Source organism: Sebastes umbrosus, chromosome 4 (assembly GCF_015220745.1).
Source record: "Sebastes umbrosus isolate fSebUmb1 chromosome 4, fSebUmb1.pri, whole genome shotgun sequence".
NCBI lineage: Eukaryota > Metazoa > Chordata > Actinopteri > Perciformes > Sebastidae > Sebastes > Sebastes umbrosus.
The window spans coordinates 28,086,601-28,100,892 of record NC_051272.1 but is presented as its reverse complement, the minus strand read 5'-3'; the positions used below and the strand labels follow the sequence as shown (position 1 = coordinate 28,100,892).

The 14,292-nt window shown below is 40.2% G+C and overlaps 1 protein-coding gene across 1 annotated transcript in view; it reads left to right on the top strand.

Annotated features, from left to right (window-relative positions):
* cbln1 (cerebellin 1 precursor) overlaps positions 1–13,622 on the top strand; it is a 32,464-nt gene extending 18,842 nt beyond the window's left edge. Inside the window, exon 3 of the mRNA XM_037768534.1 lies at positions 12,417–13,622. Within this exon, the coding sequence (XP_037624462.1) occupies positions 12,417–12,614 (198 nt within the window). The 3' untranslated portion in view covers positions 12,615–13,622. The remainder of the gene's footprint in view (positions 1–12,416) is intronic.
* The last annotated feature ends 670 nt before the right edge of the window (positions 13,623–14,292 follow it).

Sequence of the window (14,292 nt, the reverse complement as noted above, 5' to 3'; positions counted from 1 at the left end):
GAATTACAATATGCTGAAAGGTTATTATGGATTTTTTGCCCAATGATGCCAAAATTATTCTGCCTACTCCAGGTTTAAGCATGAGTTTACTGTGACTGAATAGTGACGCTGAGGGGTCTGACAAAGTGTCAGTATATGACAAGTTGGGAGTTGAGAACGTGTTCTTCACTCCAGCGGGCCCTCAAGCAGCGTGGCGTTGGTGTCGGCTCCTAGCGGAGCAGTGAGGTGAAGCAGCAATCTTAAGTAAGCAATTATAGACTGCATGACCATGGTGTTACATGCATCCTTTTGAAAATTCTTCTCACTGCTGTGCCCGCTTTGGCCAATCAGAGTGATAAGTGAGTAATTTCTCTTACGACTGATGTTGAGTGTTTTCAAATGAACTCAGATTTCCTGCTAATAAACAAACAGGCTGTAATGAGGTAAACACACAGATTAACGTCTGTCACACTCAGATTAAAGAGGCTGCAGCGATCACTGCGGCACTGATGGAGGATGAGAGGACTGAAGAAACACTGACTGTTGTTTGTTTGCAGTAGCACTCTCTCTACAATGAGACTGTAAGATGTAGTGCTTGCAGGGAATCTGCTGTAATGCCAGTGTCATATACAACACTTATCTGCAATGATGTTGGCTGGGGGAACAATGACTTTCACGGCATAGAACATAAATAAATAGCGGAACCAGAGTGGAGCTGCCTTGACAATAACTTATTATCACTTACAGTATGCACTTACTAATGCTGTTATGTAATAGTTTTACTAGGTGTGAAAGTCTCCTTAGGTTTTCTTTATTCTCACTGCAGTGATAATGTCATCACACTGCTGTAGAGTGCAGACAGTCAGACACACAATGCACACAAACACCCTATTACTGTAATATATTTAGGATATTCAGGCATTCTAACATGTTAAGTCTGTCTAAAATGTATGGACTAATCCACCATCCCAAATGAAAAAAACACACAGCTATGGCCCACTGACAGTAGCAGGGTTGCAACTGTGTTTCTGGATTGTATTTCTAGAAAGCACCTACTGTAGGTTCCCACAACATCTGCTCAAAAGGTGCATCAACAAAGAACATAAATGTGAAAATCAAAAATCAAAAATAGAAACCAAAATAGACATGCAGACTTGACCTAAATAAAGTCTCCTGGCCAGCCCAGATGTTCCAGATTCTAATTATGAGAGAGCTTGTGCAGCAGAAAAAGCTTTTTTTTTCCTTCCCCAAAAAGCTAAGCATGTTACTAGAAATTATGAGTTTCCACATTGAAACTGTTGGCAGCATGCTACTAGTTGTTGGTAATACAATTTTAGCCGGCATCACCATATTTCCAAATTCGTTAAAAGAAGCACCACTGCAATCCCGTGCATAATATATTGATCACTCTTCACCAGTGGTCCTGACACTCGTTTGCTGCAGTGAGCTACTGCTGATGAGTAAACATCATCTTGATACTAGCTCATATATTGCATGTTTCCACAATAAATAGATGTTTTAACCAGTGGGCAACTCATTTTTAGCCATGTTAGCAACATTGCTCTAGGGATAGCAATGTTGGCCGGTCGGTATGTAATAACAGCCAGCAGGGGGCGACTCCTCTGGTTGCAAAAAGAAGTCTGATTGTATAGAAGTCTATGAGAAAATGACCCTACTTCTCACTTGATTTATTACCTCAGTAAACATTGTAAACATGAGTTTATGGTCTCAATCGCTAGTTTCAAGTCTTCTTCAATACAGCATGATGTTCATTCAGTAAATTATGGTCTCATTTAGAGTCAAATAGACGATAAAGCAGGGTATGCTTTAGGGCGTGGCTACCTTGTGATTGACAGGTTGCTACCATGGAGTTGTCCGTTCTGGGAGTTGTCCATGTTTTCGTCTGTTGGCTTGTTTTTTTAACAATGGCTGAAGAAAATACAATTTTCTCTCAATGTTCAGTCACTCACTCTCCGGGATCACAAGTGTTAGTTGAGAAAGTTAACATTAACCAATGGGATCAGATTAGTCGACCCCAACACTGCTGAGGAGAGGACGACTGGTTGGTTAGCTATCTAGCTTTTCCGGAGACTGACAAGATAGCTTACACCTGCTCTCGTCCTGGCGAAGTAGTCTCCTAGCGGAGTGAGACAGAGGGACCGTGACCCAGCACCACCAGCCCGCTGTTAGGCTTATTTTCTGTGACTATGTTGCATGAAAGCATGGCGGAATTAACAAGCCAGCTAAGTAGCCAGTTGTCTGACCAGCTGGGCTGGTGGCCAACGGCAGCGCTGTAAAAACCAATTGAGAGCGTATACATTTTTAGATGCCTATAGTTAACTATCCTGCAGTGAAGTCTGTCAAAAAGAGAGCTGTACAATATCGCCAAAGCGTTTCAGAGATAGAGAGAAAAGGTTGCTAATAGTTTGGCCTTCTGCTAACTGCAGCCGCGAGCCATTGGCTGCGGTGAAATGTATGTGATATCGTTTTTGGCACTCAGCGACACAGCAAGATGACATTTTAGATGTGTAACTTTAGCCGACTACTCTGAGGTGCTTCGGGTTTTCCTCCAGTTTTTCCTTTGTTTTGCCTCCAGCTAACATCGTGATATAAACATGACGTCGGCTGTAAAAGGGTCTCAGCATTCGGTTGTTCTTAGCTTCACCCTCTCGAGTCACTTCTGGTTGCAAATAACCAAGATGACGACGGCCAAAATGCAGAACTCAAGGCTTCAAAATGGCAGTCCACAAACCAATGGGTGACGTCACGGTGACTTTGTCCACTTCTTATATACAGTCTATGGTATTAACATTAAGGGGCTGGGAAGCCTTCATTGTGAAACAAGAATAGGAAGTGGTGACTAGTCAGGTTAGTTTCTAGAAGTTTACAATCTTATAATATTTAGTAAGATAAGGCCTATGTGTCATTTTGACATGGAGTAAGAAAATACAATCTATGTGTCTCACATCCATTGATGTCAGTCTTTGTTTTCCCCGGGAACACTTCTTTTCCTGTTACAGGTCTGCTTTTGTACTTTCTCCTGAGTGACCCCGGAGTAACTTTGCTACAAACTTTATAAAACGTCCACCGTATAAAGCTTGGGCGTTTTAAAGACAGAGGATGTCACTGGCCCCAGACAGATACACCATTATGTATGCATCCATCACAAAGTCTATCTGCTTCAATCTTAAAGAGAAAGATGGTAGAGAAAAACTATAGAGGGAGGGAGAAAAGGAAAGAGAGGTGACAAGGAAGAGATCAGAGTAGGGAAAGCAAAGGCAAGATGAAAGAAAAGGGAGAGAAATCAAAAAGAAAATAAGATGTGGAGAGACAAAAAGAAAAGAAAAATAGGACAAAAAGTATCATTGTCATGTCAAGACAGTCGACCGGACAGGAATTGATGATGCAATAAGAGGATGTCATCATGTCTTTGGCATTAAGTGCTGCACCAATACCTCAGCAAACTTCTATTTACATATTGAGAGCCAGATTTTCTTTCAATCTTCACCCCTTTTCTCTCTCTCTCTCTTTTCCTCTTTTTATCTTCTTTCTGCCTCCACATTCTCTCTCTCTCTCTCTCTCTCTCTCTTTCCTTTACTCAGCCACTTAATTGGTGCTTATGCATTAATGAATGCAGATCGATCGAGGCCTGACACGATGTGCAGCCCTATTATCATGCTTTTATATTTATGGTTGGTAATTGTAAGGGTGTAGTTGACAGTGTGTGTGTGTGCGAGAGAGAGAGTTTGTGTGTGGTGACTACGGTCTCATCCTTCCAAAGCCACTGTCACAGCTTTATTAGAGCTATACATCACTGGCACAGACCACACACTGACCCAGTGTGGTTCTGTGTGTGTGTGTGTGTGTGTGTGTGTGAAAGAGACAGAGAGAGAGAGATTTGAATCCCTTTCAGACTTGCACTGTTTTCTGTAAACACTCCAACGCCAATGTTACATGTTGACAATAATGTCATTCTGGCAATTGGCTTGGATATAAATAAGAACTGTCAAACTGCCAGTAAAAGCAGATGCAGGATTATGGAATCTAATCAGGAGATACAATGTTATAAATGCTGCGTTTTGATCGCAGCGATCATTTTTGAAGGAGCAGCTTTGACTCTAAAGAATGTCGTGTGAGCTAGTTTAAATAATTGACTGAAAGAAAGAAAGAAAGAGAGATTGTCTGTGTTATGTGTGTATGTATGGAGGAGACAAATCTGTGGGTTTAGGGAAGGAAGGGGTGAAGGTTTTTACAGTAAGTGTGAGTTCCACATGACTGACTTGGGTGAATAGTTGGAAAGGTGAGATGGTGGATTTTGTCTGCATAGTCGGTGTGTGCGTGTATGTATGTGTGTGTGTGTGTGTGTGTGTGTGTGTGTGCGTGTGTGTGTGTGTGTGTGTGTGTGTGTGTGCGTGCGTGCACTCATCTGAGTGTAACAGAGTGATGTGGTGATGCTGGCTTTTCTCTGTCTGCCATCTCTGTCTCTGTTTGGAAGCATTACATGCACACTGGACAGGAACCACGTCTCCCACCCCTCCCTCTCCCTGTCTCCCTCTTCTGTCTGCCTTTCTCTCTCTCTGTCTCTCTCTCTCTCTCTCTCTCTTTCTCTCTATCTATCTATCTATTAGCCTAATTGTTTCCCCGTCTCGTCTCCCCTCTCCCTTCCTTTTACGTCTATTTGATATTATGATCTGGAGGTTAATGAGGCTAACTTGAAGTCTTTGGTTGCACCTCTCCACATACGATGTTCTTTTTAGTGTCCGTCATCTCTATTGTAAGAATATTGCGCTCAGCTTGACATTTTGGGTGGGGGGAGGAAGCACTTGATATTTTTAGACTGGCCTCCTTTGAGTCTTTCTGCTTGATTTGTCACAAGAAAGAGGTGGATTTTAAATAAGATGTTTGTTTGTACATTTATGTATGAATCTGTTTTTACTTACTGTAACTTTAGTAATTTGGCAGTCATCAAGCAAGATTTTTAAGAGATTAGACAGACTTTGAATAATTTCAAACACACCACAAGCCCTCCGTCTTTAGCACACTTAATACATTGCCCCTGAAAAGACTCCATGAAAGGGGTGTGTTGTTTGTTTTACGTAATTATGTATACTTATTTCCTTCACTCGCCTCAATGTTAATGATGATGGGCTGCACAGCAGGATGAGACCCAAATCTTGTGTCTCAAATTTGTTGAAGTGATTTGTGCTCATCTCCTTCATTTCCTTCTCCTTTGCAATATTTGTAAGCAATCTAGATAGATCCTAATTAAGTAGTGTTTTTACTGTAAGACGCCTTTACTAATTATTGCAGTTACATTAAAACTGGTGCACCCTGCTGGTGTAAACTAAACTCGTGGTGGTATTGCCGGTTTTAGTGGTATTGTTTTCAGCTGAATCCTCCAGGGAAATCATCTGCAAAGATGTCAATATTGTGCATCCCTACAATATATAGGAATAGGTGATGAACCAATTAAGTTAAACCACTTATTTACACTGCAGCTGCTTCATCAAGATTGTCCATACATTAGCATATTCGGTAAATATATCCCTCCAGTCTCGTATATTAAAGATCTTTTTGAACATTTTCATGTAGACAAATAATTAAAAAAAAATATTACATCCACAGAGCTTTTAGAAAGATGCCGAACAAAAGTATTGCTTTTCCTAAAAAGAGTTATTATGATTGTGAATTAATCATTTAAAACATTTTCGTGGGTCCAAAATGAATGTTTTGTTTATCTCTGTGGAAGATATTTGCCAGTTGGTTACCACTTTAGACAAGGCTTGTGAGCCAATAGTAAAACAATGTTGGTATGACGTGGTATATCTATATATATATATATAGTGGCGTTAAAACGAATTTGCGTTAACGCGTTATTATCACGTTAACTTTGACAGCCCTAGTTAGCACATATTAGCTATCTTAGCTTAATTGTCCGAAAAACACAATTCCATAAAATTACAATTCGATATATTTAAATAAAACAAACAACAACTACCAACAGCCATAGTTCTTACAACCTTAACTAATGTGTTGTCACCGGTTACATTATCAAAATGAGAAAAATAACATCTCAATCCCTGAGAAACTACGTAAGCATTAGGGATGGTTGCATCCTGTTACCTAACCGTTATAGTTCCCTTAAACAATGTATAATGAAGCTGCGTATCAGAGAGGATTTAGAAGTGGGTGGACGACTGAAAAATAAGTATATCTACCCTGCACTACACCACTGCTTAGATGACAAGCTAAAACTCGGGCTGTCAAAGTTAACGCGTTAATAATGCGTTTATGCATATTTATTTTAACACCACTAATTTCTTTAACGCATCTTTTTGTTTTTTGTTTTTAAAGATAGAATGCATATAGTGGTATCATATGAAACTACAAAACCTAAGGAATCCATTGGTACAAACCAAGTCATACTAGCTTGTTGTGAAGGAGGTTAAATAATGCTTCAAAGTTACTCTACATTTTTGCAAGGAAAAACTGGCATTTACATTTTTAAAGGGGTCCCTTGACCTTTCTGGACAATGTTTTTCATTGTCATTATATTTGCCCACTCCCATGTTGATAAGGGTATTAAAATCTCCCTTTAAGGTACATTTTGAACAGATAAAAAAATGTGCGATTAATTTTACAAGGTTTAATTTCCCCACAGAGAATAATGAAGTATCTTCTATTCTATAACAGAATACACAATGTAATTATAGTCAGATCTACACACGCTTTTAATGGGACAGTGATATAAAACGTCTGTTAATTTATGCATTCACACATCGGCAAAAAATGTGCCATTAATTTGCGATTAATCACGATTAACTATAATTCAATATTTTAATTGATTGACAGCCCTAGTAAAAAACTAGATAGCCATGTCCTCAGATTACCATAGATTGTGTTACATGAATATTGAAACACCACTGCACAAAGTAACCTAATGTGTGGCTATGGCTACATGTTTCAAAAATGACTTCATTACTCTACCACAAAAGATTCATCACTTGACATGACGGTCTGTCTGAGCCTCACTCCTCTCGACCATACAATATGCAAGTTGTGCAATGAACTGGCAACCACTTGTTGTGAAGTGAATGCAATAAAATGGGGGAGGGAGAGTGCGACATCTATCGGCTGAATGTTATAAATAGCACCTTTAAATTCACTATAAAGCTGCAACAAGTATACAGTTTGAAACATGCCGGCTTTGGTGACCTCTCCTCGCCCATGAGTAGTGATTTATGTAAGGCTGTGACTAGTTACTGGCTCCAGACTGCAGAGAGAGGACGAATATGGGTCAGAAGAGGGAGTAAGAAACTGTCAAACTGAAAAGTGGAAGTTGAATCAACATGTAAGAGGAGGGAAGTTATTTTCCCCACAGTATAAGATGTGTTCAGGTCAGACAGACAAAACAGTGTTCTCTCATCTCACATCTCAAATGACATAAACTGCATACTGTACATGAATAGTAGGTATATAATGATATATAAAATACAGCACAACCTCTTTTATTAAATTTGTTGCAGCTTTAACTGCATTTATTTTGCCACGACCTGTGCTGTGTTTCCACCCTGATAATTCAAAAAATGTAAGTACAGTCTGAGTGTTTTCATCAAACTCACAGACTGGCTGTTCAGAGCACCACACACACACATTCACACACATACAGTCTGAGTCGCTATGTTCAGTTTGCTATTAAGAGGAGTGCTGGGCCAAGAGAGCTCTTGACTCTGACAGGCTCTTCATCTCCTACACACACACACACACACACACACACACACACACACACACACACACATCCTCTCTCTCCTGACCATCAGGTAGAATGAGGTGGATAAGTGTATAATTATGGGATGTTTATGACTGTGTTCCATCACTTAGCAACAGTTTTACAATTACTTACTTCCAGGGGCTGCAGAAATATTTTTACATATTTAGAGCTCAGATGTGAATTTCTGTCTGAACTCCAAAACCCTGCGCGCTGTGTAAATAATGTAAAGAGACAAATGGGTGAAGTCTGTGAAAGCATTGCCCCGGGTTTCTAAACTGTTTTAAATCGCAGTCAGCTTTTTGTTGTCTTTTATAAAATGGTAAGAACACACTACTGCACAAAGAAGAAAGGACAAGAAGTGTTAAAACTCCTTTGTTGTGAAGCAGCTCTTGTCTGCGTTTAAGGTGGATGTCTGTTTGGTATCAGGGTTTGTAATGGTTCTATCTTTGTAAGAGGAAACAGAGATTGTTTGCTGTGCAATTATTTATGTTTAAATAAATAACATAAATGTCCCACAAGCCAACAGGAAACAGTAAAGGGATTACAGGTAGTGGACACAACATTATGAACACCTATACTGTCTAATGCAATCCATCCATCCATGTAAGCAGTCCAATATAATGAGACTGTCCTCTCAAGAACAGCGATAGCAATGCCCCAAAATCAACCTGACCTGCCAGATGGTTTGCCGTCATTGGAAACTGTTTGGAAAAGGGCAGGCACTCTCAAAAAAAAAATACTTGGACACTTAGACCCTCAATTAGACAATTGAGACCAACTCAGTAGATTTAGTTTGAAGCTGAAGTAGGTGAGATTGGAGCAAATATGATTAAAAAAAGTTATTTTTATAAAACAGTAATTATATTGTGACAGTAGTTCATGAAACAGGTAACCTGAAAAAAATCCTGTGCCTCTGTGTCCTCCTGTGCTCCTAACGTCACAAACCGGAGGAAATCAAGCAGTAAGAGCTGATCTGATGTTTGCTGTCCAGCTGCTGTCTATGAGAACCGGCTCACAATCACTCGCGAACTCTGACCAAACGGTCAAACAAGGCAACGCTGATCAAATATGAATCAATATTATGTTACGTTAATGCCTATTTCTCGCCTCAAATTTTTTCAGAATCATCTTGTAGTGCACGGTTTAGCTGTAAAATGAGAAAGTTGAGTTGTGACGCGACCGCCATTGTAAAATCTGTTGAAGGAATGCCAAGTTCTGGTCACATGACTGGAGCACAGCCAATAGGAACGCTCTCTCAATGAAATGACCTGTGATTGGTCAAAGTCTCCCGTCACGGCTAGATTTTTTAAAGCCTGAAAACAGAGCCATGAGGAGGTGCAGAAGTCTAGTTATCTCTCAAAACACTTGCATTACAATATGCTGAAAGGTTATTATGGAATTTTTGCCCAATGATGCCAAAACATATACGACCTACTGCCACTTTAATGACATATATTAAAATTATTGCAAGTGCAGTACAAATTGTCATTAATACACACTAACAACCACAATATAAGAATAAATACACAATTACATCAAAAGAGAATGGGCCCAAAATATGGAAAATAATAAAAAAACATATTCCCCCGGGGGATTGTACTCAGTCTCCATGGGATCAACCCACATTATTAAATTGTGAGATTTCAGTGTTAAAATCTCTTATTCTCCTTTGTGGGATATGCAGAGGAGCAGTGAAGAGCAAGTCTATCCTACCACTGAAGTAGAATCAGCAAAATTCCCAGTCCATCCAAAGAATTTCAATTCTCATCATCAGTCATCATCACAATGGATCCTGGACCGGTGGCTCGCCATCTATGGATCGGACCACTTGTTGAATCATGCATCAAAACCTTGACCAAAGGGAACAAGGAACAGGGCTCTCCTGAAACTTCATAAATAGACACCTTCAGTAGCCCTCTATGCTGACAGGGTTACACTTGGTAAATGGCAAACGGACTGTATTTATACAGCACTTTACAATTTTTGCCTTTCATTCACACTCACACACCGATAGTGGCAGGCTACCGTGCAAAGTGCCGGCCCTGTGTGGACAGGAGGGATCGAACCGCCAGTCTTGCAATCGGACACTGAGCCACAGCCGCTCTTTCCGATAGAGACGAGAGATCGGAAAACAATCTATTGTCGGACTAGAGGGCATGGACAAACAACCCTATATAAATATTTTCATTGCACATCTGTCTTCCTCTCTGTATAGTGTGTACAACAGTTTGCTGGGATTTAGGCCACTTTTGAACATTTTAGCTGCTTCAATGCTGTTTCAGACAGATCATAGTTGTCAGATTAGTAATTCCTCATAAATACTTTGTGCTTTTTGGCACGCTTTAACCATCTTATATCATTTATCACACTTAAAAAAGGAATAGGAGCCTCAATTTACAAAACAGGATGACATAATAGTTTTCATATTTTCCCTTTCCTGATGCTGTTGTGCCTTTCTCTTTTCTTATCAAGGTACAGCGAGTTTGCTCACAGGAAGGCGAGTAATCTCACAGGCTTTATAAAGTGTGATCCTGCATAAACAGACGTTTCTCCAAAATTCATTTCAGTTTGTTTTAGTGCTGCACCGGTGCCAGGGGTGGCATAAAACCACTCCTTAGTGAAGCATGCGGGGGAAACAAATCCAGGGAGCGCTTGTGTTTCTGCTGTTGCTCAAAAGAGAAGTGATGAAAGCCGCTGTCTGGCGTGTGTGTCGGCTGGCCTGGGAAGGGAGGGGATGCGTCACTGACAGCTACTTCTCTTTGTAAGGAGAATATGTTATTCCCCATTGAAACATTTGTTGAGTCAGACACAGTGTGGGTTCGAATTGTCTTTGTGTGTGTGTGTGTGTGTGTGAATGCCTCTCTATGTCATTGTTAAATATTCTCCAAGCGGTAATTGAAAAAAAAGGGAAGCACACACGATATATATATCTAATGATAATGTGCTAGACAGCACAAAGCTGCTCCACACAAATATAATATTCTGTTGTATTATCATAACCACGTGCATTGCTGCATATTTCTTCATGACGTACATAAGGATTTTCAAAATTTTGCAGCTCAACTAAGGAGTCTGAATATATGTCCCTACATTTCTTTTTTAATTTAAAGCAGCAGTGGGTCGAATTAGAGCAAGTATGATTAAAAAAAGTTATTTTTTAAAAATGGTCACTATATCCTCACTGTAGTGCATGAGACAGGTAATCTGAAAAAAATCATGTGCCTCTGTGCTCCTAATGGCATCTGCAAGATTTCACAGGCTGGAGGAAAACAACCAATCAGAGCCGAGCTGGTGCCTGCCATCTCTGAGCAGCTGTCAATCACTCTGATCAAACGGTCAAACTAGGTAGTACTTGTAATGAGATACAATCTCAATCTCAGAGCCCTGAGAAGTGGTGATAGGTGGGTGATTCAGTGGCTTGGATTTTGCATTTGAAAACAGTTTTGTTTTGTCAGCATTTAAAATGAGTTTTAAGTCACACAGGGTATTTTGTACAGTATTAAAAGCAAGTTGTAGCTGACAGAAAGCCTGGTTTGGTGAAGACACAGAGCAGTAAATCACAGTGTTATCAGCATAAAAGTGGAAATTTACATTGGAAACATTTTGACCAAGACTGTTGTTATATATAATAAAAATAATTGGTCCCAAGACTGATCCCTGTCGCGCGCCCTTAGTTACAGTAAGGGAGCTGGAAGTGATAACTTCTGCCTGCATACACATAATCTGTCTGATAAATACTTGCAACCGAAAGTTTGTTCCGACAGGCCAACACTGCAAAGTCTTAGTATCCACCAGATTCGACTGTTATTAGGCTATTAAATAGGTATTATTAGTCACTGTAAGCCCCATAGATGTGGGTCATTAGGGGCCTACTAAACCTACTATGTTGTAAAAGTGAATATGACATTTAAAAGCAACGCATTCTAACCTGTTATAAAACTGAATGAAAAGTCACATTTTGAACACAAACAAAAAGGCTTCTCTAGGTTTAGGCAACAAAACTACAACTTCCTTTGGTTTAGGCAAAAATACTATAATCTCTTTAGGTTTAGGCAACAAAACTACAACTTATTTAGGTGTAGGCAAAAAAAAAACAGTTAAGGGAAAAACATCATGTTTTTGGGTTAAAATAACTACGAACACAAAGACAACAAATTGTTGGTTTCACACGGGATGCTAACTCTGATCCTCTGGGTGAAAACCCTGTGTTTGTGTCCCATCCATCGTCCATAACCTCCACCCCTTATGGAGTTTCACACTGTCTACACTACAGCGCCTGACTTCCGCTTCTGCTCCTGTCATAATTACCACGGACGCTGTCGTCTTCTTTTATACTTTCTTTTGGTGATCTACCATGTGAATAAATGATCAAACCTACTATTGAGTGTAGAAGGCCCCTATTGACCCACATCTATGTGGCTTATAGCGACTGATAATGCCTATTTAATAGCCTGACTATAGTCTAATGGGCTGTTGTATCAATAGTGCGTGATCCGCAGTATCAAAAGCCTTGGATAAATCGATAAAAAGAGCTGCACAATGTTGCTTGTTGTCTAAGGACTCAATAAAATCATGTACCACTTTTCTTTGTAAGTGTGGGAAATGTCTCTCTCTCCTCCCTCCCTTTTCACACTACAAACTGTCTGTCCTCTTCCGCCTCATCCAGGTGAGCCTGATGCACAACGGCTGGCCGGTGATTTCAGCGTTTGCCGGCGACCAGGATGTGACGCGTGAGGCGGCCAGTAATGGTGTTCTGATCCAGATGGAGAAGGGAGACCGGGCCTACCTCAAGCTGGAGAGAGGAAACCTAATGGGAGGATGGAAATACTCCACCTTCTCCGGCTTCCTGGTGTTCCCCATGTAGAGAAAGGGGTAGAGGAAGAGGAGGAGGAGGAGCAGGGGGTGGAAACGGACGAGGAGGAGTCAGTGGAAGACGGGAAGTGTGATGAAAAGGCAGACGGAGGAAGAAGAGGGGCGCGGGAAAGAGAAAAGGACGTGAATGAGATGGAAGAAAAAAGAAGAGGGAAATGTGACAGACTCTGTTTGGGACGCTGCAGAGGGAGGAGGGAAGAGGAAGGATGAGAGATGTTAGAGAGTTGTAGTGGTAAAATGAGAGAAGAATTACGAAGCCAGTACGTGGAAGTGTATGGCCAGCTTCTTCACTTCCCTTCCTCCTTTCATCCATCCTTTCATCCATCCTTTATCCTCCCTCCGTTTTCTCTGTGGCTCGACTGCAGCTTTGGACAGCCAAAACTTTTTTTATTCTCTGCTGAAAGACGCAATTGATCATTTATATGTTCCAGAGTGTTCTAAAGCCCGAGTGTAACCCCCCCAAACCTCCCTTCCTCCACATCCATTCAATCATTCATTCATCTATCTCTATCAACATAAGCTTTGACGAATGTTTCTCCCCACATCTCCCATTTACTGTGGCCATATTTGTAGTGTTTTTTTTTTCCATGATTGACATAAATTGCACTGATTTTGGATCAGCCTCAACCCCAAAAAGCAAACTAGAATTTTTATAAGGGAAACTCTTAACTCTGATCACAAAATCGGGTGATTCATGTACATTCCCTGTAAAGCTGTGTTTTATAGTGAACATAATAGTAATTACTGGCTTTTAAAAAAAAAAAACTCTTGTTGTTGTCTGGTGTGTACACAATTCAAAATTAATACGCTACTAGCTAGTAGGGCTGGGACGATACACCTATCTCTCGATTTGATACCGTCACGATACTTGGGCCCAGATTTGATATGTATTGTGATTTAACAAGTATTGCGATTCCATATTACGATTTATTGCGATTTTTGTTAACTTTTTTAACACTAGACCATAAGAAAAAGTTAGATCATACACTTCTAGGGACATTTACTTTGGTAAATATCTAAATGAATACATTAAAATGTTTGATTTTCATGTCCTGAAGTCAAATATATCAGTCATTGTCAGGCATTATTATTTTATTCGTTTTCCAGCGACCCAAAAATCAAAGAATAAAGACATTTCCCTTACAAATTAGTGCTATTTCCTTTTTAATGTATAAGGGCCATGTGATGTTTTATAATTCTGGTGAATATAATCCAATCAATCTTATTTCCATATACAGTATGTAGTTTGTATATACAGTTCCGTTTGTTAACACCTTATTTTGAAAACTGGACATAGTCACAAGTGTATACTTGCGCTGACTTTACCAAGTCCGTCGCCAGCTCCTACCATCAGCTCAATTCTCTTTATACATCCTTAGTCAGCGCCATCGGGGCCGTTGAATGCATTTAACATAAATGTCAGTATATGGGTGCGCTACAGATGTAGCGTCGGACGATTTGACCACGAAGATTAGAGTGACAGCTGGCTTCACCGCACGTTACCGCAATACGATAATACGCTTTTCTTGAAATGTGTGAAACCCAAAGTGTTTCCATACTTTACTGTATGTGTAGTGTTTAACACTTTGGATTTAAAATGTGAGGGTGCAGGTCGTATCCACGCAGAACCACCAAAGCGTTCTACTTTCTTGTTGCAGCAGGCTGCAGTT